General features: G+C 42.1%; 1 protein-coding gene across 7 annotated transcripts in view; it reads left to right on the top strand.

Moving 5' to 3' along the window:
* The window catches only part of FGFR3 (fibroblast growth factor receptor 3), a 141,823-nt gene extending 119,262 nt beyond the window's left edge, over positions 1-22,561 (top strand). For all 7 annotated transcript variants that reach the window (XM_030191097.1, XM_030191098.1, XM_030191099.1 and 4 more), the window contains exons 16-18: positions 7,146-7,283; positions 18,107-18,212; positions 20,854-22,561. In XM_030191097.1, the coding sequence (XP_030046957.1) occupies positions 7,146-7,283; positions 18,107-18,212; positions 20,854-21,018 (409 nt within the window). In that variant the 3' untranslated portion in view covers positions 21,019-22,561. The remainder of the gene's footprint in view (positions 1-7,145; positions 7,284-18,106; positions 18,213-20,853) is intronic.
* The last annotated feature ends 5,377 nt before the right edge of the window (positions 22,562-27,938 follow it).

The raw sequence follows: 27,938 nt of genomic DNA on the forward strand, positions 1-27,938 counted from the left end.
GGCAGCACTGGCCATTTCTACCCTATTTTCTTCAGAGTCTTCATTTAGTTTGGAATTTAAGGGGCCCTTTTACTAAGCCGCGTAAGTGTTTACGCACGCTCAATGCGTGCCAGAATGGAGTTACCGCCTGGCTACTGCGTGGTTCTTGCTGTCATTTCATTTTTGACTCGCGGCCGAAAAATAAATGTTGTTTTCTCGCCTACCAGCAGGTGGAGACTGAGAAAAACTCTGACTCTAGAGAGCCAATAGGAGCCCTGGCCATGTGACCTTAGCCCCAGTATTTTCTCAGTCTCCCAGCAGGTAGGAAGTGAGCCCATTAGTCTCTCTCCTTTTCTCTTTAGATATTACAGATATTTGTGATAATTCTTCTGTGCCTGGAATCTTATTTAGAGGCTTGACAGGGTTTCCTTTCTCTTCTTTCTTTGACAGCCTCGGGGGTGTTAAACTCGGGTGTCTCGAGTCCACCCCCCTTCCTCCCCATCTCCCTGGCTTAGCAGGGAAGGGCCGTCCCTTTCTCTGGAAAGGTGTACCGTCTTTGGGAGAGGCAGCCACTTTTAACAGGTAGCTGCTTTAAAAGAATTAAATCAAATAAAAGGAAATTCAAAGAAGCAGCCTTTCTTTCCCCAGACTTCTAACGAGCAGGCAGCTCCAGTGTTTTATTATGATTGAGGGGTTATAAAAAAAAAAAATAAAAAAAAAACAAACAGAAGAAAATAATTCAGTATCTGTGACTTTAAACAGCGATTTTTCTCGTCAGATTTAATTTCCTCCATTTTCTTGCGTTTTGGCGGCGGCAGTTATTTTTAGATGGTTATGCTTTTCATTTCGCCTCCTTTCTCTATCGCTCTCACGGCAAGGCATGTGAAGTAGGGGTTCCCTACATAGACTCTTGGATCTTAGACCATTTTCTCTCTTGATTCTTCCGAATGCAATTTTAATTTCTAGTTCCTAAGAATGGATCTCCCTTCCTCCTATTTGGAATCTCACTGCCGTCATCCGCACTCTCAATGTCTCAAATCTTTATCACAAGAACCTAGTTCCTAAGAAGGAATTTTCCTTCCTCCTATTTCAATTCTAAATGCTGTCAAGAGCGCTCTCAAAGTCTCAAGTCTTTTTCATGAAAGCCTTCGATCCATAGTGAAGCTTCGTGCAGCACATTTTTTGATACAAACTTTTCTGCATATTTCTCTTAGGAGAGTTTCTGAGAAGGATAGAGCCCGGTGTGAAGGAAGCTAAGCAGGGTCCGCCCGGGCTGGGTCCTGGAAGGGTGACCAGCTCACAATGTGCAATAATGTCCCTTCACAACACTGTTTTCCAGTCTCTAAAAGTTCATCATAGTTATGCTACCCCTCAGAAAAGGGGAGATTCTTCTTCACTCATGGCGAGTCAGCTAGCTATTTAAAAAACAAACAAAAAAAAAAACAAACAAACAAACAAAAAAAAAAAAACCTCTTGTCGACAAGTCAGCAAGTCGCAGACCGAGAAGTGCAATTTTTATGGTTCTCAGGATGCCTAGTACTGGTGGTCAAGAGTCGTCTAAATATTTCGCAGTCTCCACAATATTTTGGGGTTACATGCGACATAGTTGCAAGGTTTTTTCCCTGGGCAATTGCCTTTTGCAGTCTCATGAGCTGCACTCCCGTGCTCTTTATCTTTTTGAGTGTTCTGAAGCATTTGCAGCTTCCCTTTTGTTTTTTTTTTCCCCGAGACTGCTGCTCTTCTTTTCGGCATTAGTTGAGTAGGACATTCCTCCTGGCATTTGGTTTTACTTCCAGGACTACCATGTGGTCTCTTTACTTTGCAACTTAATTTTTTCCTTCTTGGCTCTTGGCATTCGGTTTGCTTTCAGGATTACCATGTGGTCTCTTTACATTGCAACTAGGGGACTGTCAGTCGCTCTCGGAGCAAGGAGGTATCCCTGAGGGCTAGCGTTTTATTCTGAGCACTCTGTCTTTGGTCAGCATTGTTGCCATGTTATGTTAGTCCGGAATGCTCTTTCTGTACTCTCATAGGACTGTTATCATCTTAGGTTACTTCAAAGACTCAATCCTGCTCTCTGGCAGGACTGTTTCTAGCTTATGTTCTTTCAGAATGGTCTTCGGTCTCCTGGTAGGTCTGTTGCCTTCTTAGGCTACGTATTGAGGCCCCTGGTAGATCTCTGGTCTTCTTGTGTATTGAAGGTACATCCTTTCCTCGGACAGTTCTACTATCTGGTCATTCTGTTTCTTTACAGGGCTTGCATGTGCCCTCCTTTACACGATTGACATGTATGTCATTTTATTTTTGCATGTTTTCACTTTTCTCTGTAAGCTGCCTAAGGGGTAATCTAGCGAACAGTGCAGTGAGATGTCATCGGGGAGGCCCAGCTTCGGTTCTCACTCTGACTCTAATCGTCCTGCCTCCTAGGTGGGTTCACATCCGCACTGACGTTTGGTTTATTTCATGGCTGATGTCTGTTTTATTCAAGGGGAGTCATTTGTATGGATCTACCATCTGACCAGCCCTGTAGCATGCCATCCCCTTCTGGCATGGTGGCCTTCTCTTCAGGTCGGGCATTTCGCTTAGATATTTGGATCTCAGGGGCGTAACCCTTATGTTTTTTGTTTTTCCTTGCAGATATACCAGGCTGCCTTTTAGGTTGTCATCTTGACTTTTTATGGAGCCGAGGGGGTTTTCTGTTTTCTCTAGAGGACCTTCTCTCTGCCCCAGTCCGGCCTCTTTGTTTCTCTCTTGCTCAGGCTGGTGCATGCTCTCAGTCTGGGACAGGCATTCAGCCTTGCTAAGCAGGATGGCATCTTTTGTAGTTGCAGTATTCTCTTCTCAGCTTTTAGCCTCTGTGCCTTAGTGACATTGTCAGAGGGACAGGGTGTTATTCTTCGCACGATGATTCAAAATCATCTTGTTTCCTTTAAGGTTTCTTTCTCCTTTCAGACACTGTTGTTAGTAGCCATGGCTTCAGCTAGCAGGGTCAGGACTGCAAGTTTCTCTCTTACAGGTTTTCTTTTTTTCCAATCAGCTAGTACGTCTAGGTAAGAGGTACTTCTTCACCTGGGTATTTCTTTTTCACTCTACCTTAGTTTCCCATTTTTCATCTTTTCCAATCACTTTTTTCTTACTGGTCTGGACTCTTCTACTGGCGTTCAAGATCACAGGAAATTATATGCTTTATATATGCTTTACATATTAAAACAGATCTTATATATTTAGAGAACTGTTACAAGCTATTTGGTCCTTCCTTTTGGTACTTCTAGTCAAGGTAAGGTTGCCATTGTTTCGGCCTCACTATATCTCGACGTATTAAGGAATTCATACCTTCTATTTGTCTACTCACTGGGGGACAATTTCCTGAGAGTGTTATAACATATGCTCCATCTTGAGAAGCGGGGTTCGTTCCTTCGCACAGCGATTTTTGGTGCACTAGGTGCACATTTTGTACGGTGCCATTTTGAGCTTATCTTCATTCTCTTTTGATTGATATACACTCTACATGTTCATTGTTGCCAGGAGGTGATCTATGCAACTCGGAGATGCTTAGGGGTTTGAAAGGGTCCCTCCCTTAAGGTTACTGCTTTGGTACTTCCCATCAGTCCAATCCTGGTCCGGTCCGGAGGGACGCTAAGGAAGGAGAAATTAGATCTTACCTGCTAATTTGCTTTCCTTTAGTCCCTCCGGACCGGACCAGGCCCCTCCCATATTTTGTCACTTTTTCAACGGGGTATTAAAAAAAAAAAAAAAAAAAAAAAGACGCTTGTACATATATAGGACTTTAAGTGGACCATGCCACGTCTCTGGTCGGAGTTGCTGGTGGGTTCAGTTGCTGGAATATATGTGTATGTATGTATTTATATATCTATCTATATATGTATGTATATATTTATATATCTATATATGTATGTATATATTTATATATCTATATATGTATAGAACTTTGAGGTCCTTAGCACTTCTGTGCTGAGAGTTGCTGGTGAGTTCTAATTCAAGTGAGCCATACCACTTCTCTGGTAGGAGTTGCTGGTGAGCTTTCCTACAAAAGGGACATACCACTTCTCTGGTGAGAGTTGCTGGGGTACCCAATTGCTGGTATATATATATGTGAACTTTTAAGTAAGCCATGCTAGTATATATATGTGAAACTTTAAGTAAGCCATACCACTTCTCTGGTGAGAGTTGCTGGTGAGCTATAAGACAAGTGAGCCATACCACTTCTCTGGTGAGAGTTGCTGGTGAGCTATAATACAAGGGAGCCATACCACTTCTCTGGTGAGAGTTGCTGGTGAGCTGTAGTACAAATCGGGCCATACCACTTCTCTGGTAAGAGTTGTTGGTGAGCTCTGATACTTGGCATTGCCGAGTGCTTTGTGGCTGCTAGGATTCCATACGGCACAGATGGTCTTTCTTTCTTTCTTTCCTGCTTTGTTATTCAAATACTGAGGCTAAGGTCACATGGCCAGGGCTCCTATTGGCTCTCTAGAGTCAGAGTTTTTCTCAGTCTCCACCTGCTGGTAGGCGAGCACAACCCATCAGTCCAATCCTGGTCCGGTCCGGAGGGACTAAAGGAAAGCAAATTAGCAGGTAAGATCTAATTTCTCCTTTCGGATGCACAGCATTAGACGCGCATAGGTCATTACCGCCCGGTTAACGCATGAGACTTCACCGCTAGGCAGTAAGGTCAGAGACCCAAAATGGACGCGCAACAAATTTGATCTTGCCGCACATCCATTTTCGGCAAAAATTTTAAAAGGCCTTTTTTTTTTTTTACAGGCATGCCGAAAAATGGATCTGCATGTGTCCAAGACCCGTGCCTACGCTACCTCAAGCCACACCTTAGAAAAAGGGCCCCTTAGGTAGACACTTCAAGTATGGATCAGAGAACAGTGGTTAGCCTGACAAAAGTATCGGCTCCATTCAGCTTCTTCATTGGTGTTCTCTTGAATAATTCCTGTGTGTTTTTCTATGCTCTGCAGAAAAAAAAATTAAAAGGGGTAACTGTGTTAATTTGGTGTGACCAAATTGACAGAAGCAGGTGGTACTTCATAGACTGATGACCAGTTAACTGAAGCATGAGCTTTCAATGACCAGAGTCCACTTGTCGGATGCATCTGGTTCTTGAAAGCTCATGCCTCAAAATTGATTAAAAGCACAGGAAAGCTTTTAACTGTAGCTTCATTATATATGTAGATTTCCCATAGATGAAGTATCTGTGTTAGGTTTGTTTACAAGTTTACTCTGAAACATTACTTTAAAAAAATGGTATTTACAGATGTAACAGGTTTTTGTGAATATGGAAAATTAACCAGGTTTAAGTCATCTGAGTACTAGTTAGTGGCAAGAGTACAGTTGTCACAAAGAAGGACACCACAGAATCATATTCCTACACTTGAAACACTTTAAACTGTCCCTCTGCTTCAACCTTAAGGGAATTGGGAATCAATTTAGAGATTTTATATCCATGCGAATATGAGTGATGGGCCCTACGTGTGAAGTGTTGCCGAAGCCCAATTTAAAAAAATAAAAACAATTTTAGAATTATTTTTGATAGAAAATTTTGACCTAATACTGGAAATATTTATCTGCAATAGCACTTGCTTGCCCAGGGCTATAAAAGCAGCCGTGGGATTTTACACTGTACTAAGAGCAGAGACAGTAGTGCACAGTTAACAGGTGGTCTACATGCATGTTACTAGCTGCAGGATACAGGAAGGTTCCCAGTGTTGAGCTGACTTGTGCAGTAGCCATCAGTGCACAGCACATAAAATGTATGGTAAGGATGCTTTTTAGCAGTGTGCTTTTTCTAGCAAAAAAGGTGCCAGTACACAAATGCTAGGCCACCCTTCAGGAGTGGGGTGATCACTGAGGGATCCACCCCATAATAGCCAGGCCCCCTGCAACCAGTCACAGAATCTATGACAAGACAGAATTGGTGTGTAGAGCCTGAGCTCTATCGTGGGGTCTGTGGGTCAATTTTAGCAGACAGTGGAAAAGGTGCCGGTATTCAGTACCCCCTCAAAAAAAGCCCTGCTTTTTAGTAATCCACAGGCCAGGTAAAGTTGTGCAAAGATGTCTTACTGCATCAGTATAACACCAAAATACCATCAGGTCTGAGACATAGTAACATAGTAGATGACGGCAGAGAGAGACCTGCACGGTCCATCCAGTCTGCCCAACAAGATAAACTCATATGTGCTACTTTTGAGACGGCATACGAAGAGGACCCATCTTGACCCAACCAATCCAATAGTTTTCTGCATCAACCTCCCTCCCCCCTCCCCACCCCCGGCATGACATAAACCAGTCGGAAGTTAGCCAACCCTCCCTCCAAAAAAGCAATTGCTGATAGTCTAGAGGTCCTTGACCCCCAGCCCACACATTAAAAAAAATACATAATAATAATTTTAAAAAAGGCATCTCTGGTAATGTACCCCTTCCCCCAAACAACCCCCCACCCTCCAACTTAGATTGAAGAGGTAGAAGCAATGCCCACTCACTCCGGCCTCTGCCACCACCATGATCCAAAATGGTAGTGTCTAACCCATTTATATGAACTTGCAGGTATTCTGTACATTTATACGGACAAGTGCTGTCCAACATTAGCAATTGTGTCAATCGTCTTAGTTCTTAATTTTTTCCACACTATTGATTGCACATGTTGATTGTCTGCCATTGTCATACTTCCCATGGTTTTTGCTGTGCTGTTCGTTGTTGGGCTAAAAACCTGCGTGCTACTTTCCCCCTCCTGGCCTGTTGAGCCTTCCTGTAAACAGCAGTTCATATCGGTTCAGCCAGTGAGGGGTCAGGGAAAATTGCAGGTTTCCAGCTCAGTGAAGCTGTGCGTGAGTAATTTTGATTAGTTCCATTGAGTGGAGCTGGTGGAAGGCCTAACAAAGAGCTTGGATTAATAAATGGGCCGTCACTTATCTGATTAAATGCTCATTTCAATTTCAGACTCTGTAGCCAGGATTTCATTCTGCTATTGAGCGGATGAGCAGAGATCCCCAAATTACTAGTACAAATAACCAAGGCAATTAGTTGTGCTGTTAATGACTGTTAGTTATGCATGGTTGCATGGAAATGAAAAACAAAATGAATGTGGTGTTGGTGAGTGGAGAGGCGCTCTGATTATTGAAATCTCTGTTTTGGATTCTCAGCTGGTCTTTCGGAGTGCTGCTTTGGGAGATCTTCACATTAGGAGGCTCACCATACCCAGGAATCCCAGTGGAAGAGCTCTTCAAGCTTTTAAAGGAAGGCCACAGGATGGACAAGCCAGCGAACTGCACACATGAGCTGTGAGTGACCGTGTGATCTTCCCTAATTTTAAAGATCTGCACTTTCTCTGTTTTCCCCCTGTTAAGGGTGGTCAGTATAAATGGGTTCTGGAGAGGCATCTAAAGTTTGAGACAGCTTACCGCTTTGTTAGGTTACAATCTTACGTTTTTTCATTGACGATAACCAAAAAAAATTTTTTTTAAACATTTGGCGATCCTAATGTAAAATATTAATTACACATCTAGAAATATTATAAGAATTATTAACTATTTTTTTATTTTAACTACTGTTTAGCTTCTGTGCTGGCTGTCTTTAGGTGATCCACCTTGAATCTATGGGGAGACAGCGGAATATAAGCTTGAAGATTACATTAACCTGGTTCCTTTGTGGGTGCCATGAAGACCCAAAATTAGACCAGGGTCTAAAAGACTCTAAAAGGGAGGAAATGGGGCAGACTCAATGGTCTTTCCAGTCCTTAGCTACCACCATATTTTCTGTTCTTCATGTATCGTTACTGGGCATGAATGTGGATAGGGGAAAGGTGTGGGCCAGTGAGTGAAGCTGATGTTTCTTCAGCTTCTCTTGAGTTTGTCTGTTATCTTTACTGGCCCTTTTACTGCTTCTCGGCACATCCTGTTAGAAGCTTTGCCACGGAATGCACAAAGCACAGTAAGAGGGTAATTTTGTAATATGTCACTTAAGAAGCCTTCATTCGACCCTGCTTGTCCCTCTAATTACCGACCCATCTCCCTCCTCCCTTTTCTCTCCAAATTACTTGAGCGTGCTGTTCACCGCCGCTGCCTTCATTTTCTCTCCTCACATGCTGTTCTTGACCCACTACAATCTGGTTTTCGCCCTCTCCACTCAACCGAAACTGCTCTTACTAAAGTCTCCAATGACCTATTACTGGCTAAATCCAGAGGTCTGTATTCCATCCTCATTCTTCTTGATCTTTCCGCTGCTTTTGACACTGTCGATCACAGCATACTCCTCGATATCCTGTCCTCAGTTGGATTCCAGGGTTCTGTCCTTTCCTGGTTCTCTTCCTACCTCTCCCTCCGCACCTTTAGTGTTCACTCTGGTGGATCTTCTTCTACTTCTATCCCTCTGCCTGTCGGCGTACCTCAGGGTTCTGTTCTTGGTCCCCTCCTCTTTTCTATCTACACTTCTTCCCTTGGTTCATTAATCTCATCCCGTGGCTTTTTCTACCATCTCTATGCTGATGACTCCCAAATCTACCTTTCTACCCCTGATATCTCACCTTGCATCCAAACCAAAGTTTCAGCGTGCTTGTCTGACATTGCTGTCTGGATGTCTCAACGCCACCTGAAATTAAACATGACTAAAACCGAGCTTCTCATTTTTCCCCCCAAACCCACCTCCCCACTCCCCCTGTTTTCTATTTCTGTTGATGGCTCTCTCATTCTCCCTATCTCCTCGGTTCGAAACCTTGGGGTCATCTTTGACTCTTCTCTCTCCTTCTCTGCTCACATCCAGCAGACCGCCAAGACCTGTCGTTTCTTTCTTTACAACATCCGTAAAATCCGCCCCTTTCTTTCCGAGCACTCTACCAAAACCCTCATCCACACCCTTGTCACCTCTCGTTTAGACTACTGCAGTCTGCTTCTTGCTGGCCTCCCACTTAGTCACCTCTCCCTCCAATCGGTTCAAAATTCTGCTGCCCGTCTTGTCTTCCGCCAGGGTCACTTTACTCATACTACCCCTCTACTCAAGTCGCTTCACTGGCTCCCTATCCGTTTTCACATCCTGTTTAAACTTCTTCTACTAACCTATAAATGTACTCACTCTGCTGCTCCCCAGTATCTCTCCACACTCGTCCTTCCCTACACCCCTTCCCGTGCACTCCGCTCCATGGATAAATCCTTCTTATCTGTTCCCTTCTCCACTACTGCCAACTCCAGACTTCGCGCCTTCTGTCTCGCTGCACCCTACGCCTGGAATAACCTCCTGAGCCCCTACGTCTTGCCCCTTCCTTGGCCACCTTTAAATCTAGATTGAAAGCCCACCTCTTTAACATTGCTTTTGACTCTTAACCACTTGTAACTACTCGCCTCCACCTACCCCCCTCTCCTCCTTCCTGTACACATTAATTGATTTGATTTGCTTACTTTATTTTTTGTCTATTAGATTGTAAGCTCTTTGAGCAGGGACTGTCTTTCTTCTATGTTTGTGCAGCGCTGTATACGCCTTGTAGCGCTTTAGAAATGCTAAATAGTAGTAGTAGTAAGTCCCTGTTGTTAGGCTATTTTAATAAAGACACATGGGCACATAATACATCACCATCGGTAAAATACAGCTAAAATAAGAGCTAAGAACACATGTAAATACTGGTGTGTTAGTCATTTACACACGTAAGTGGACTTTTATAAATACTGACTCGCTTGAAATTATGCATGGGTCATGGTGCATACATTCACTGTCCGTCAAAGAAGAGCAACCAAAATGATAAAGGGAGTGGAACTCCTCCTGTATGAGGAAAGGCTGAAGAGGTTAGGGCTCTTCAGCTTGGAAAAGACGGCTGAGGTGAAATATAATTGAGGTCTATAAAATCCTGAGTGGTGTAGAATGGGTAGAAGTGAATCGATTTTCACTCTTTCAAAAAGTACAAAGACCAGGGGACACTCAATGAAATTACATGGAAATACTTTTAATACAAATAGGAGGAAGTATTGTTTCACTCAGAGCAGTTAAGCTCTGGAACTCACTGCTGGAGGATGTGGTAAAAGTGGTTTGCATATCTGGATTTTAAAAAGGTTTAGACACGTTCCTGGAGGAAAGGTCCATAGTCTGCTATTGAGATGGACATAGGGGGAAGCCACTGCTTGCCCTGGGATTGGTAGCATGGAATATTGCTATTGAGTTTCTTGGATTGGCCACTGTTAGAAGCAGGATACTGGGCTAGATGGACCATTGGTCTGACCCAGTATGGCTATTCTTATGTGCTTATTAAAAGAGGTGGAGCCCACATGCCATAGGCACCAAAATACCTTAATTTACACTTGGATGTGCATAAAGTACATGCTAGAATTTACACCAGCCCTTGAGCTGATGTATGTACCAGCGCCTACCTGTACACGCATTTTTCACACCTCTGCTAATATATTATAAACCCAAGTAAGTGAGTAAATCATGTGAAAACTCACATTAACTAGGCATGACTTCATAAAATTACCCTCGGGGGGGGGGGGGGGGTAATGCTAATCTAGGAGCCTATATTAGGCATTTTGAGGTTGCCTAAGTACCACCAGTGTAACTGGTTATATTCATTGGCTTAAATGTGTGCACCTAAATGCCGGAGATATGAGCATAACTTACAGCAGGGATTTTCAACCCAGTCCTCAGTGCACTCCTGCTCTTCAGTTGTGTAAAACCCAGCAACACTTCTGTGATAATTCAGTTAAAGAAAGGTAAGAGGGCCTCTTATTTTAACCAAATTGTGCAGTTTTAGTAATCTAGTAAGCAGTTGTTCCATATTTTCTCTAAACTTGAATCCTCCCCTGTCATTCGATCCTTCACTCTCTCTCTCTCTCCATCTGCCGATTCTCTGGCCCAGTATTTTATTACTGAAGTTAATTCATTGAAATCACTAGGGACACTCATGCTAACCTGCCACCATCTGTCCCTCGTTCTTCCTTGGACACCATCAATATTCCCTCAGTCAAATCACTCCTTAAGCCACTCTCAGGGATGAATATTACTATCTGCAAACTTGATCCTATACCATCAAGTTGGTTTAACTTGACTCATTTGGAATTGTTTCCAATGCTTCATTTTGTAACCCGTAGCCTGTCTTAAGGCTTTGTACCCAATTGCTTGAAGAAAACAATTGTACGCCTAGTATTAAAGTGCCTTGGATGCCTCTATCTCCTCTGATTATTGCCCAATCTCTAACCTTTCACCTCTGCTTCAGTCCCATCTCAAGTCTATGCTTGTCCTTCGTCCTTGACAGTCTGGCTTTAGACCTGGCTGTAGTACCAAGACAGTTTTGACAGCTGTGTTGAGGTGTATAACAAGTTGGATGAGGGCTTTATTGCTCTGGCAGTCTTGCTAGATCTTTCTGCCGTCTTCGATGTAATTGATCATTCTTTTTTACTTCATTGCCTTGCAACCATTTGTATTTCTGGTATGGTTTACCAATGGTTTGTCATTTCTCCAGGGCAGATCGTTTCATGTCACACCCACAGATTCCTCAGCCACTTTATCCCTTTTCCTGTGGCATTCCACAAGGATCAATATTATCTCTTATGTTCAGTTCATTTCTTAATTCTCTTGCTTCACTAGATAAGTGGCTACTATTATGCCGATGACATTTTTCTAATCCACTACACCATTTCTGACAAACTTGATCACCATTACAGGGCTGCCTAGAAAAGGTTGCTGACTGGTTTAAAGACCACCAACTAGTCTTACACCCTGAGAAAACCACAGCATGCTGGCTTAAGAGCCTGCACCTCCTCAGACTTCATCTCTCCAGCTCTTTGATGTCCTCATTTACCCCAGTGGACAAACTTAAATATCTTGGAGTATGGCTGGATTCAAAGCTAACCTTCTCCCATCAGATCTCTTCTGTGGTCAAAGCAGGTTTCTTTGCGCTCCACAAACTCAGATCCGTTTGCAGCTATTTAAAGTTTGATGCTTTTTTAATAATACTTCATGCTTTCGTTGGTTCGCGTTTGGATTATTGCAGTATCACTTATTCTGGTTCATCAAAATCCAAGTTAAAATGTTTACAAATACTGCAGAATACAGCAGCATGAATCCTTTGTCGTGCTCTTCGACAAGATCACACTTGTTCGCTACTTATTAAACTTCATTGGTTCCCATTGAGTACCATGTGAAATTTTAAGATTTTGTCATTAACCTTTTTAAAACACTCCACACAGGTACACCTGAGTATCTCGCCGCCTTAACTATCCCATATGTTCCGGCATGCTATCTACAATCCATCAATGACCATAGACTAGTTTTGCCTTGCCCGTCTAAAGCTTATTGGGAGTCTACACACAGAGTGCTTTTTATTTTCTTTACCGTTCATCTGGAATGAACTACCCATTTTTTATTTTTTTTTTATTTTAGTTACATTTGTACCCCGCGCTTTCCCACTCATGGCAGGCTCAATGCAGCGGGCAATGGAGGGTTAAGTGACTTGCCCAGAGTCACAAGGAGCTGCCTGTGCCGGGAATCGAACTCAGTTCCCCAGGACCAAAGTCCACCACCCTAACCACTAGGCCACTCCTCCACCCATTCATCTTGGATCTGAAACCTCTTTTGTCAAGTTTAAAACCGGATTAAAATAGCACTTTTTAGCTTGGCCTTTGGAGGCTTATTAATTACAAGTTCTTAGAAGGTACTTATACTCCACTTCTTCGAGGTTCTCTGTATTTGGGATATGCTTGCAGCCAATCTGATATAAATGTTCATTTGGTGTGAGTTCAGTACACTTGTTCTCTCTCCTGTACTTTTATGGCGTTCCTTTTCTGAAATGATAATTTTATTGTTCTCCGCTTTGATTTGCTTTTGTGAAAAAAGTGGGTTTATCAAATTTAGTGAATGATAATGATAGAAAACTGAGTTGTGGCAGAGGTAGAATCCTACAGTGTGGTGTCCCTCTCCTGTCTCATGGGTCTGTCAGTTGTTATCATATTGGTGCTTAACTCCTCTGCCTCTTGCTCTGTCATGGAGTGGCCGCTGGGTGGTTTCTCAGAACAGAAATCAGCTGACACCCAAGAAGTGGTCAGGCGACAGTATGTGTGTGCCTTGGTAGTTCTGGTTGGAAAGCTCATGTAGGATCCAACCTGAAGGTGCCAGCTTTGTTGTGGGTGCTTGAGCAGCCTCAGTATTCAGCAAATGCCTTCACTTTGTCAAAGGAGGAATAATTTTGTGGTGGGTTTAGCACCCTCAATCATTCTGAAAACTTGGCTACTGTGCTTGAATGTACTGTAAGGTTGTTACCAAAAGAAAAAATTTCTTATTTTTCTAACTTGCTTTCTGGGCACGCAGAATTACTTTCTCCCTTCTGTCTTTGAAGCCTTTTACCAAGATCAAACACTAGGCACCTTCCACCCTGTCATTTGCTGCTTATGTATCCCTGTAGTTGCAGATAGAAAGTCAGGGCCCTGTTTGCCTGAAAGGAGCCATATAAATGCAGATCAGTGTAACACGGGGATTCTTAACCCAGACCTCGGGACACCTATAACCAGTCAGATTTTAAGGGTACCCACAATGAATATTCATGAGGTAGATTTGCATGCCCTACCTCCTTTGTATGCAAATTTATCTCATGCATATTCTTTGTGTATCCTGAAACCCTGACTGGCTAGGTTTGTCCTGAGGACTGGGTTGAAAATCCCTGGAGTATTTCTATTGGAAGTGTAGGGGCCTTGCACCATAAAAAGCCTTCTTTCCAAGCAATGAAAGAAGAAATTCGCCCTTCGAGATCTTAAATTCCATGTGAGCGCTAATTTGGATTTGATTGTGTTCTCCCGGTTTTCCTTTCTTTTTGTCTTTGTGCAGATGTGTGCACAGAGAGAGGGCTGTAATCGTGTATTGCAAAGCTCTCCTCCACCGTAGAAGTAAGGGTCAAATGGAAGGCTTGTGCTGGTAGAAGTGAAGTATAAAATGCCCTTCTGATGACGTCTGCCTTCAGTAACAGCTAACATTTTAATAAGTGATTTGAAGTGTAGCTCTTCTGTCTCCTTTGAGAACCTTACTTGGGTGTATGCTAAATCGTGGAGGGAGGAAGGAGAAGGAAAGTTAAATTACCAGTGTTTTCAGGGTGCATTTTAGGGAAAGGGAACGGTATTTAATATACCGCCTTTCTGCGATTAGAATCAGAGTGGTTTGCGTATTATGTACAGGTACTTATTTTGCATCTGGAGGGTTAAGTGACTTGCCCAGAGTCACAAGGAGCTGCAGTGGGAATTGAACTCAATTCCCCAGAATCAGAGTCCGCTGCGCTAACCACTAGGCTGCTCCTCCACTAGCAGCGGTCCATGTAGAAGCCTGCCCTTGCAGATCAGCAGTGCAGTCGCACAGGCTTCTGTTTCTGTGAATCTGAATGTGCAGGACATCAGACTCCCAGAAACAGAAGCCTGCACAGCCGCATTGCTGATCTGCAAGGGCAGGCTTCTACATGGAATGTTGCTAGTGGAATAGCAACATTCCATGTAGAATCTCAAATAGGGAAAGGGAAATGGGACTTGATATACCGCCTTTCTGAGGTTTTTGCAACTACATTCAAAGCGGTTTACATATATTCAGGTACTTATTTTGCATCTGGAGGGTTAAGTGACTTGGCCAGAGTCACAAGGAGCTGCAGTGGGAATTGAACCTAGTTCCCCTGGTTCTCAGGCCACTGCACTGACCACTAGGCTATATGAAGGCCAGTTATAAACTAGGCTCTAACATTTACACGCACAGAAATGTGGAATACTAGTATAATCCAAATAATGTGTGTGCATGTAGGATGGTACGCTGCTGCGTAAGTGCTGTTGTGTAATTACGTGACTATCCTGCATATCGTCTATTTGCAGGGGGACTTATATATAGGCAGAGCTCCCACGTACGTGCATACTTTACAGAACCCGTAAAGTACTTTCAACCTGCCACTTTAGGCGCCTGCACTTACATCAGTTCTGTGGACTAAATGGATGGAGGGGAGGAGGGTGATTCTATAACCGAGCATTAGAAATTTAAGTGCCAGACGTATTTATTTATTTTTTATTTTATTTATTTGGATTTTGCTTACACCTTTTTCAGTAGTAGCTCAAGGTTGAGTTACATTCAGGTACACTGTGTGTGTTTTTCTGTACCTGAGGCAAAGGGGTTAACCTGAGGGTTAAGTGACCGGTGCTCTAACTACTAGGCTATTCCTCCATTGAGTGCTGTTCTATAAAAACATGTGTAAATGTTTTTATAGAATACTAGTGAAGGGCAGCAGAAACATTCTTGTGTTTTAGATGTCTACTTACACCGTATCAATAGCAGGCATAAATGCAGCACGTCTGTGCATATTCTGTAAATTACATATGTAAATTTTGCAATAATACTGCAACAAGTCATCTAAATAATACTAAGTCCAATTATTCTCAAAAAAAAAAAAAAAAAAGAGGAGGAGGAAAATGACTTCAGAACCTCAGCAATCTGCACTAAAACAAGGATCTGTAAGCTGAGTAAGCCTGCCCATCTATCTTTAAAAAGCTCCTTAAAACGATGTTCATTAAGATGCAACTTTAAGCCGCCCATGCTCCTCCCCACCTCCTCCTCCTCTTTAGCACGCAGTGAGTAAATACAAGGGAGCTGAAGTTTTATAGAATATTGCTTAGTACCCAACTAGAATTTATACATGTGACTGTCGGTTATGTAATCTACGCACTCTGCACGTAAATGTACGTGCCAAGTTGAGAGGGGGGTAATGGGTAATAAAAGCTTTTTCCACATGTGAAGCCCATCTTATACAGGGGAAAATCCAGTTATAAAATTGTGCAGCAGTATAATGGTGTATAAACGGCTACAGTGACAAGATTAGAGAGTTGCACCAGGACAGAAATTTCACTCATCACCTGCCTGTCCCCAATGGAATCGAACCCATACCCACCTGTGTCTGCCAAGATCCATTCCATCCCGCGTTCAATCTCTTCCATCCTCACCCATACCCACAGGTGTCAACGCAGCCCTCCAATTTTTTTTTTCTCGACCTCAACAGTCCCTTCAGTCTGGTGTTCCGGCTTCGCCTCTGGGCCTTCCAAGCCTCACTCTGGCATCACCAGAGATTTTGACTACACTCCTGCAGCAACTTCATCCCCGCAGGATTCCTTTGATCCCCATTCTTTTGCAACTCTCTAGACAAAACTAGTGCAGACTTATATGTGCAGGTGTTCCTGGGACAGAGTTTGGGTGGTATGGAGGGAGACGTATGTGCGAGAGAGAGAGAACGGTAGATACAATAAACACCCCTCCTATCTCTACATATATGTGAAGGTCCATTTTATATATAATGTACAGATTGGTCCATTTTATATATAATGTACAGATTGGTCCATTTTATATATAATGTACATCGGAATGGAGGCATCCAGATTAAAGAGTATTCAGTTCCTGTGGTATTTTAGAAAAGGCTCTGCTGACAGTGAACCATTTCTAAAACACCTGCAGGACTGTCTGTGTATTTCTAAATGTGTAGTGGAATAGCTGCTTTTATAAGTATGCATGTGGCAGAAATGCAGCAGCTGGCACACGAGAGTCAACTTTGCAACTTCCACTTGTAAGTGTCCCATTTTACAAACCTGCGTATGTAAGTGCTGCCAAATAAGTAGTGAGGCTGTAATTGAATTTAGTTTCATTTTGGAGGCGGAAATGCATCATAGGGAGTTGAGGAGAATGACTCCATTAATCCCTTGTGTAAAGCCCTGGCCAAAATGGTACGTCTTTAAAATCTCTACACGGCTCTGAGCTGGTATAAAACTATATGGGAATATTTTTCCCCATGGATGTATATTCCCTTTGATGCAGAATTTTGCCCCACCCAGACGACACCCTGATGAAATCACTGCATGGTGTGGATCTCCACATGTAAATACTGGCTTTCTAAAATCACTGTTTACACGTGCGTGCAAGCTACACAAGTAATGCTGCTATTTACAAGGAGATCCTTTTTAAAATAGACACCATGGTGGGTGCCTTCTTTAGGCGTCTCAAAGCCACATGGTGTGAGCTTGTTGTATAACAACATCTGGGTGTCTTGTAACCCAGCAATGGGGCACCTTACATTTACGAGCCTGCTGTTACACCAGCCATAGGTCTGGCGTAACTCAGGTTGTGCAAATGTGCTGGGCACACTAACATACAGTATTTGTAAGTTATATGCTTAATGGGGAGCACCATCCATATGTATTCCATATATATATATGCCCCCTTGCATTTGCACGGCCGGGGGGGGGGGAATTTCTGTAGATGGTGCTCAGAATTTGGCGCTGAAAATGGAAGTTCCGAGATTGGCGCCCTTCATAGAATAGCGACCAGCACCAGGATCTGTGCTCAACTTTGGGCATGAGGAGTTGACACCAACTGAAAGCAGGTATAAATCCCAGAGGCAGGTTGGACACAGATCCTCCAAATTCTATAACGCTGTGCACATTTTAAGGGAATGCCCCTGACCCAGTCATGTGCCCCCCCCCCCCCCCCCCCCAATAGCTATACCCCCTTTATAGATCCATGCGGAAACACGCACCCATTTATAGATTAGCGCCTAAGTGTTTGTTTCTGCGCGTATCTGCCATTTCGGCACCTTGCATCCATTAGAATGCTTTTCCGCACAGAAGTAGCATCTAATGTTTGGCACTCTATATAGAAATTCCCCCTAAGCCACTTGCACGTGCCTTTATGTAGTAGCACTAAGTCGCCCTGCTATCATTTTCTGGATAAATAGTCTGTAAATTTACACGATTGAGTGGCACATAAATGCGAGTACCTGTTATTGAACTGTCCTTATGTGTTGATAGTCTTGGCTGATGTAGATGGCTTGCCACATAGTAAAAAAAAAAAAAAAAAAATTAACAAATCTGCTTAGGGCAATAATGATGTAGCCCTTATAGGCGTGTCCACTTAGTTGGTACCCTAGGCTTGTGAGGCCTTTATTTAATATCTTTTAAGATATAACCTTATACATATGCACCAGTGATATTTTTTGTTATTTAGAGCATTATTCACGAGTTTCTTTGCCACTAGTAACCCATCAGGAGTCTGACTTTGTGAGTGTAAGCTGCTGACAGCTCTGCGGGGAAGGCTAGTGGAAAGCTTAAACAGCTGTGTTTGTCTTGTTCAGGTACATGATAATGCGGGAGTGCTGGCATGCAGTACCCTCACAAAGACCAAACTTCAAGCAGCTGGTTGAAGACTTGGATCGGGTACTGTCGGTGACATCAGCTGATGTAAGTATGTCTGTGCCTCTTTGAGCAGAAGAGAAATGAATGGCTATAGGTCTGGATTCTTAACAGTCACCATCTCGGTACCCCTTTAGTAACGAGGCCAAAACCATGGGACCAGCTTGCAGAGCTTCAATTAACCTTTTGGAAATATTTCACTCCCCAGACTACGTAAAACTCTGCAGAGAATAGAGTAACATAGTAGATGATGGCAGATAAAGAGCTGTAGGGTTCATCCAGTCTGCCCAACAAGATAAACTCATTTCTTGATCTCGATTTGTCCTTGTCTTTTTCAGGGCATAGACTGTAGACTGGATAGGATAGAGGATAGAAGAATTTCTGACATGCAAAAAGCTATTATTCCTACTAGCCTTTAAGCCCTGTCTCCCTCCTACACTGTGCCAGTACCACCAAGCCCTGCACCCTTCCTCCCTTTCACTAGTTGGGGGGGGGGGGGGGCTCAGCACAGAAAAGGGTGATGAGAGAGGGTAGTAGCTGCATCCGATTTTCAGAACATTTGGAGAAAGTGTAGGCCAGTGTTGCCCATCAGAATTGTGGAAAAATTGAACTCGAACCAAGATTTACATCTATGTGCTTGACTTCAGATAATATCCCTAGTGAGTAGACTGACAGGGGTGGGGAGGAGATGGCTTTAGATATTTGTATTTGATGATATTTAACAGTCGTTCTATTTCTGTGCCTTTGATCCAGTCAGATGCTTGAGTCAATATTCAGCCACTCTGATCAGCAGTGTTGGTTTTTTTTAGCACTGGCCATGATGGTAAAAAAAAAAAACTATCCAGATATTCAACACCAGAACATATCCAGGTGATAGCAGTACCAGTGGCGTAGCTACATGGGGCCATGGGAGCCTAGGCCCCCCTAGATTTGGCCCTGGACCCCCCCTGCTGACGACCCTCTCAACCCCCACCACCACTACCCGAGGTCCTTGTCTTCTGGCGCAAGGCTTCGTTCTGTTTCTGTGAGTCTGACGTCCTGCACGTTGTACATGCACGACGTCAGACTCACAGAAACAGAATGAAGCCTTGCGCCGGAAGAAGAGGACCTCGGCTGGTTGGGGGGGGGGGCGGGTCAAGGGGGTCATCAGCAGGGAGGTCCAGGGTCAAAGTTGGTGGTGGTGGCGGCAGTGACCGGGGGGGGGGGGGCTGAAATGTGCCCCCTTACCTCGGGCTCTGGACCCCCCCCTCCCACTGAAGTCTGGCTACCCTGAGCAGTACTATCCATCCATTTTGCTCCCTAGTCATGAAGGGAATAGGGAGGTGGGCGGAATCAACCAGATATTGGTGAAAGTCATTATGTAGTGCTGCAATGCATGGCAATGCCTTTTTGCTGTTTTAAGTCTTCTGGATAGTGGACTGCATATAGCCAGTACGCACAAATTCTAGCATGGCAGGTCGTGTACACAACTGCCGTTATCGAATACTAGTGTATGCCTGCATTTCCACATCTAACTTGAGACATGAGCACTTTTGCCAATTCAGTGGCCGACATAATTGCTCACACCTAACTGTAGGCAGTTACACATGTAAATGCTGGTATTCAGTAACCCACACGGGTAACTGCCTGACTCCCCAACCCACCGATCCCCTCCCAGGTCTAAGCTCCGCTTTGACGTTGCATACTGTGGAATACTTAAGCAGTGACTATGGGCAGTTACACACACAGCTTCTAATTGGTGCCTGATAAGGCCAATTATAGCCAATGGAATTAACAGCCAATGATTGAATTAAGTTACTAGCTAGTCAGAAATATGAGCATCAAGTTTATAGAGTTGGGAGAATAGTGTTGAGGCAGTTTTATAAGGATGTTGTAGAGAAGTAGCCTAATGTTTAGTGCAGCAGACTGAGATCCTGGAGAACTGTGTTTGATTCCTACTTCAGGTCCGTGGGACCCTGGGCGAGTCACTTAACCTTCCATTACCCCAGGTAAAAAAAAAACTTAAGATTGTGAGCCCACTAGGGACAGACAAAGTACCTGCATATGGGGCTAGATTCTATATATGGTGCCTAGAAATCCGCATGGAAAACATTTCTGCCTAAGCGTATTCTATAAGCGGCACTTAGATTTAGGCACGGTATTTAGAATATGCTCCTAGAGCCTAAAACTGCGTGCATCCGTTTACACCAATGAAAACGTGGTGTAAATCCGGGCACAGAAGGGCCATATTCTCTAACACACATACATTTTGGAATGCCCACGAAACGCCCGTTTCCCCACTCATAATCAAGCCCCTTTTCCCTGCGCGCATTAAAAGTTAGGCACAGTACATTACAGAGGGAGTTGTGCATGTAAATTCAAATTATTGCCAATTATTGCTTAAGTGCTGTTAACAATGCTGATCAGCTTGTTAAACCAATTAAGTTAAGCGCGTTGTTACAGCATACACTTGGATTTCGGCACAGAACCCTAGGTGCGCTAAATAGAATCCAGGGGATAATGTGTACAGCGCTGTGTGCGTCTAGTAGCGCTATAGAAATGATTAGTAGTAGTTGTAGCAGTCTCCAGGTAAGTACTATCAAATACAAACCCATTTGTTCATAAGGTGATTTTGAGAGATCCTTCGTTGGACTGCAGTGTCTTTTGGCATCCATTTTATACATTTGCCATTTTCTATTTTCTCTTGCAGGAGTATGTGGACCTCTCTGTGCCATTTGAGCAGTACTCACCTGCCTGCCCAGACAGCCACAGCAGCTCCTCTTCGGGCGAAGACTCGGTCTTCGGGCAAGATCTCCTGCCAGAAGAGCCCTGTCTTCCCAAGCACCAGCCATACAATGGCATCATCCGAACGTGATGACCAACACAAACACCCTCCAGTATCTGGGGTTGAGGCCATTGGACAGAGCATAGTGAAGGACAGAATGGAGCAAAACTGCCCAGTAATTCATGAACTTTTCTGTTGAGCCGTAGTTTTGGTTTTGTTTCATTCTTGGGGGGAACTTTTACTTGCTGTATAAGAAGTCAAGAAGCACTGTTTGGCCTGAAGGAACTAATCTCTTGCCAAGATATATATTATATACATATTATATATAGTAAATATATATATTTTTTGAAAGCAGAATGTTATATCTAGGGGGTACATGCCTCTAGTAATGTAGATTAGAGTTCAGAGTTACCGTTCTGTGCCTGCAATACGAAGAGCAAAGAAAGAAGAATTTCTTTGAAATATGTGTTTGGTGGGGGGGAGTTTTTGAGAATGTAAACTGCTTCCTTAATGCAATCTGTACAAGAACCTTTTGATGGAGCTAAAGGGCTTCATTGCCTTCAGGGATACATTTTTTTTTTCCCCCAGCCTCTGTGATTTAATTTAATGTTTTCTAAATTGCTGTAGATTTATAAATATATTTAAAGTCAAAATATACAATGGTCATCTTGCAAAGGGTTTTTAAAAAAAAGGGGGGCATTTATTTTTATTTAAGGAAAAGAATACATGGAAACTGAAAAACCTCGGCCAGCTTGAAGTATGAATTGGGCACACTGGCAGGAGAGAAACCCGTAGAGTAATCTCCACTTGGCCAGAAGCTATGCTGGTGTCCTTTGTAAGTGACTGATTTGGGTGCGGACAGGCAGTTCTTGTCAAACAGAATGATCCGGAGGAAGCTGTGGGATGGCACCTTGCAGTTCACCATGGGATTCAGGGTGTGGTTCAGCGGGATGGAAAGAAACCAGAGTGGTGCTCCTGGATTGGCGTGGCCTCACCAACTGCACCCTTCAGCAGTATTCTGTCACAGAGGACACAGAAATGGAACTGGAGCATTTCATTCATGAAATGGGAGCTTGTAGGCAGGGCAGGATAGGATTAACCCTTCGGTGGGTCCTAGGTGAGAAGGCAAATTGGGGCCCCCATCCTTAATATAAGTACATTGCAAAACTGGCAGAGGAAGAGACACCAGGCAAAAAGTGCAGTGTAGAGGGGATGGGGAGAATAGAGATTTCTGTGGGCAGCAGTGGCTTTGGTCCCATGGTCCCCCACCCCATCCCCTTCCTTTTATCCAGCTGACTCAGCTAGAGCAAAAATTTGCACTGGAAGCCATAAATTAGTACCTCTGAGAAGCACCTGTTAAACATTTTGGGCCTATGCACATGCCTAATTTATCTAGGCCTTAATCCTGCCCTGCCTGGAGCTAATAAAATGTGTTCAGAACTGTCATTCTGTATCTGTCTCCTCTTGTTTCATAGTTAAAGGTTTACACTAGTCAGCGGGGTCCTGAAGACAGAAGCTACAGGTACCTGAGGGCAAGCACCTTTCATTTATTTCAAAAAGGTTTATTCCAGAAAACAGTATAAATACATAAATATGCATACGTAGTGTGTATATAAAAAGTAAATTAAAAAGGAAGGCTTATAGTGATACTAGGGCTTTGCAAGAGAGTCCTGGGGATAAGGGTTACAATCGAGAATACAGCTGTTCTGAGTCTTAAAAGAATTGTTTATATTTTGACAGTTTTGTTTTAAAAATTGTAATTGGTTTAACATGTATATTTGTAAAGTTATTTATAGACTGGTTTAAATAGAATAGCATTACTGTAAACTTAATTTCACAGAATTTAAGTTTTAACTTATTAATGGTTGAGAATAAACTATATTAATCTTTTTTTTGTTTGTGTTCATAGGAAACACTGACCCTATGCAAATCCAACTGGTTGGTCTCTAGATATGGATATAGAGTTGATATTTAGCTCTGCAGTAGTGGACATATAAATATCAAATCGGCACATCCTTTTACTCAGCCACCTAGCACAGTACACAGTGCTGAAGGCCTAAATAGGCCAATATCAGCTCACTAGGCCCCAATAAGGCTTTCCAGGATTTTAAAGCCTCTCCATGCAGGCTAGAAGTTTTGAATGTGCTCTGTGTGTTTAAGGAAAAACTGTGTTGGCAGGAACAAAACAGTGTAAACAAAAAAAACACTATTACATAAAAGATGCATTATTTATGCCCATCCAGTCAATGTCTGTTCCAATTTGTGAGCGAACAGGTCATTGGTAACCCATGGAAAAATAATGTGTAACTTTATATAAAACTCTTTCATGTAATGTGCACACGTTTTAATATTGCTTTATTCTGGATTGCAGTAAAAGTAGTTCATTATTTTTTCAGTGCATAAATCACTGGCTCAGTTAAAATGAGTGGATAGGGCAGGCAGTGAAATGATACACTTTCAGTAAGTATTAGATTGAGGATTGTTCCACTAGTTTTTCCTGCTGCTTGTTCATCATTTTCAGGTTTCCTTATTGTGGTTGACGTAGCATATGGTACCATACATGGCAGTGCTAAACATGAACTTAAGTGATATCTGGTTGACTCCTCCCACTTCCCTATCTCAGTGACATCATTACATAATTAGGAAGAAGACATACTGCACAAAGGAAAGATGGCTATAATATTATGTTTTGTAGGAAGGTGCAATAATTTTAAGTTAGGGAAAGAAGAATGAAGGTAAAATTACATGGATTTTTACATGCCACTCTGCCAAATTTTGGAAAGCCCACTGTTGTCAGATGTAAGAGATGCTAGTATGGTAGAAACTTGAGTAACCAGGTTTAGAATCGTCAAGCATAATCTAATTCTTTTCTTTACTAGTGTAAACATGATCTGTTTGTTGGTGTCTTGTGGTTTTCTACCAACGTAACACCTCCACTCTCCATAGTCCATTCAGAAAAATGTTGTTTCATGCCCAAGCCTTTTTTTTTTTCTGCCCCACGAGATTGTAGTGCCATGAAGCTCTTATGTTATTGAAAATAAGTAATAAAATTTAATTTATAGTTTTGAGGTTATTTCATTGGGTGCTTTTGGAGAAAATAGATTTCTATAGTTGGGTGTTCTGGAAATTTAAAGAATAATAGTATTTTCTTACAAAGGCTTGCTAATTAATGTACATTCCAAGTACCTTAAAGCATTTATGTTTTTTCCAAGACAGAAAAAGAATTTGTACAAATGTGTGCATGATTTAAATGTTACTAGATATATAAATATATAATTTATTGAGTTTTTACAAGATGTATCTCTTGTAGACTTGTTCAGTTTAACATTTTCATATACATTGTATAGTTTTATAGCCTGAATTGTTACCTTTAAAAAAAAGTTATATTAAAGAAAAAATTTGATTTTTTTTTTTTTTTTAATATTTTATACTGTTTAGGTTACATTCCACAGATTTGCATTCAATAGCTGGATTTTGTTTTGCTTTGAGGAAAGGAGTGTTCTTTTGTATTTCTAGATCAGACAGAAACAGCAAAGTTGTGAAACGAACCCAGAAACAAACATGCTGTGCTTTTGTTAACATGACAAAACTTAACTTCTATCAAATAATAAAAACAAATCTGAGTTGTTAAAAGTATTGTTGTTGTTTTTGCTTTGGGTTTTTTTTCTTTCACTGTCCCCCACCATGACCCCAATATTCAACAGGTCATATTAGATGCTGCTGGAGAACTGTCAATCATGTGCCCCTGAATTAACTTATAAGGCTGTAGGATCCTCCTCCCCCCCCCCCCCCCCCCCCACCCACCCACACAACTGAGATTTTGATAGTAAGAATTGTGATCACTTCAGTAACGCCACTCTTAATTATCTTATAATCCTGTAAAAATACAGAAGTGTAAAATTATGCACCAATGATCCTTGGTGTTTGTGTGGCTATCAGGACTTATTGTGTAGCTTTTGCTCTTGACTGCCTAGTCTATATAATGGTTTGCCCCCCCCCCCCCCCCCTTCAAAAATGTGTTGCTGAGCCCATCCACAAGACCTAGAAATAAGTATTGTGCTGTCTGTGTGCATATGGGACCTTATAATGGGATGACTGAAGACCAAAATGGTGCCCATTTTATAAAGGCAAAGGAGACACATATGTGCTTTTTTTTTTTTTTTTTTTTTTTTTTTTTAAGTAGGTACCCAAAACCAACCTCCGTAGTGCACAAATGCCAGTGTGTGTTTTACACCTGCTCCAGAATTGATGGACATGTGTGTGTACTCACATATTCCATAATTCAAATACATGTCAAAGTGGTATACAATATATATAAACACTTGGAAACAAATGCTAAAGTAAGAACTTCCGGTCCAGTGTTCTACCAGAGGACAAAAAATATACAAAAATGTCAGTATATTTTTTTTGTATATTTTTTGGCCTCTGGTAGAACACTGGACCGGAAGTTCTGAAGCAGCAGTAGCAAAACGGAGGCCACCGTTAACCACGGTCTCAGTTACGGAGGAGCCTTAGAGAAGATTAAGGTGGTAGCAGTTGAGCTAAGTTAAGCTAAGTACCTTCTCTATTTTTTCAACAAGTAAAAAAACAGTAAAAATTTACACTCGTTTGATGTTTTGAAGTTAACATCACCAGGAGGGTTTTTCCGATGATGAAGAAGCCCTAGCCCTTCTACCCGTGATAAATGGGAGAAGGTGTTTCTTGAGGTTTTTCCTCCTGACACACTTATGTATATTTGGCTTACTTTAGCATTTGTTTCCAAGTGCTTATATATACTGGATTATCCTGTATTGGAAACTTGTTCCCTGAATTATCTTATAGTTGTCAAAGTGGTATACAACTCATAAAACTACAATCGAGAGGGAAAGTGGAGAAAAAACTAAAGAAATGGATGGAAGCTAGACCTCACAGATACCAGAGACAGATCAGGCACTTTCCAAAGCCTGAGTTTTAAGTCTTTAAAACTGTAGTAAATCTTGGCAGGGGTAGGCTCCAAGATAAAATATTTTGTGTTCCAAATAACGGGACTAATTTTTTACTTTACTACTTTTATGAAAAATCTTTATTACAAGAGAAGAAAACACGTTTTTTGAGTTCTCATGGTACAAATATAAAAGATGTATAGCCATTAATCTGTTTGCTATACAAACTTTTATTAACAAATACCAGATCTTACATTTTTGTGTGTTTAATCCCCTCACCAACCCTCCCTCCTTTCCTCCTCATAGTCTCAGTCAATTTAGTAGGATACTGCACTCTTATGACAAGAGGACTACAATTTTTAAAAGTGCGGAGGGGGAGTTGTCAGGCATTTGTCATTATTAGAGTGGAGGTGATGAGAAGTCGGTGGAGCGCTGATAAAAATCTTGAACAAATTGAAAAAAAATTATTAATCAATTGAATAATAACTCAAGCCCACTAACTATTATACCTTTGAATTATGAGAATTTAGATGGGAACAATTTGGATGATTATAGGCCAGTTTCTTCCATTACCTTTTTTATCTAAGGTATTGTAAAAAGTAGTCATTAATCAACTTCAGGGCTTGGTTGAAACTGAAAAATTGTTGGATATAATATATTTCATTCATGTTTCAATTTCACAATGGTGAGACTTCATTGATATCAAATTTATGCTGAATTTCATCTAAATTGGATAAGGGTTTTTTTGTTTGTTTTAGTAATGCTTTATAATTTCTCTGCATTCAATACTATTTATCATGTCCTATTGTGAAACAGTGACTGCTTCTGACAAAGGTGCAACAGTATTTATTAAAAGGCCCTCTTATAAATGTTTATACCATTTTAGTGAAAATTTGCACAAACAATAAAATAGTCACAGACACACAGAAATGTAACAAAACAAGCAATTAGGTACCCAGAGCTGATTTTCAGCACTAGGCACCTAAATTAGGTTCCTAAATCTAGGCAAATGGTGGACCTAAATGTAATCGCATACCCTGCAGGCTCCTAAACTTTGTGAATTTCAGCTGAAAGGTTGCAGCACACCAAAGGTTGTGGCAGCCATTTTGAAGGAGAAGATATGATTGGCAGGAGCATGTGGGCATTGCACCTGCCCTTTCTCCACTAGACCACCAGAGATTGGGAAGGTAGGCCCTTGGGGGGGTGGCCTTAACAGGGGGTAAGGAGAGCCTTGGTGGGACCAGGTGGTGTTACAGTGAGGGAGGGGGATCACAACATACCCAGAAGTTATTATTCAGTGCTGGCACCCACATAGCTAACCGGGCAAAGTTGGGACTGATATTTATGTTGTCCTGTATGCCTGGTTAGCCATGTGGGCACCAGTATGGAATGTTGGCAGCACTCGCATAACTTATAGCTTCTCTTCCTCCCCCCACCCCCCCCCCCCCTACCCGTCCTGGACTTGATATGGCCAGTTAGTGTTGATGTTCAGCCTCTCCTGCCTGCTTAAATTGCTTTGGATATTGGGCCCTTAGAGGTCCTGTGGCCATCAGTAATCAGAAGGATTTCAATCTCAGACCTGTTGGCTAGTGTCTATTCATGTTTCACTGGAATGTAGCTGTTAACATGCTTCAGATAGATTTCCTACCACTCTGTGGTTAATCCAACCAATTTCTTTTACTTTAAAACCTTTCATCTCTTATGTTGCACAATCTTGCATTAACCTCTAGTCATACCCAATCACATACACTGTAAAAGAGTACTGTAGCAAATGTTTTTTTTGGCTTGTTGGCATCATCTCACCCATGACATGCCTGTAAATTAGGTTTGTCTAGATGAGACATGTTGGGTAAAATAAAAGAAGCAGCGTACACTTTTTTTTTTTTTTCTAGCAAGATTTACTTTTCTAAAAAGTGTATGTAGTATCTTGGAATAAAAATTCCAATTGAAAACTTTAGTCATACAGTCAAACTCATCTGTATTCCCATTGTTTCAAAACTGTCATTTTCAAAGCCATTTACCTGGGTAAGTGGCCAGTCTGAAAATGGTCCCCCTTCAATCCTATCAAAAATGTGCCTGGGGTTAGGT

The sequence above is a fragment of the Microcaecilia unicolor genome, chromosome 2, assembly GCF_901765095.1.
Source record: "Microcaecilia unicolor chromosome 2, aMicUni1.1, whole genome shotgun sequence".
In the NCBI taxonomy this organism is placed as follows: domain Eukaryota; kingdom Metazoa; phylum Chordata; class Amphibia; order Gymnophiona; family Siphonopidae; genus Microcaecilia; species Microcaecilia unicolor.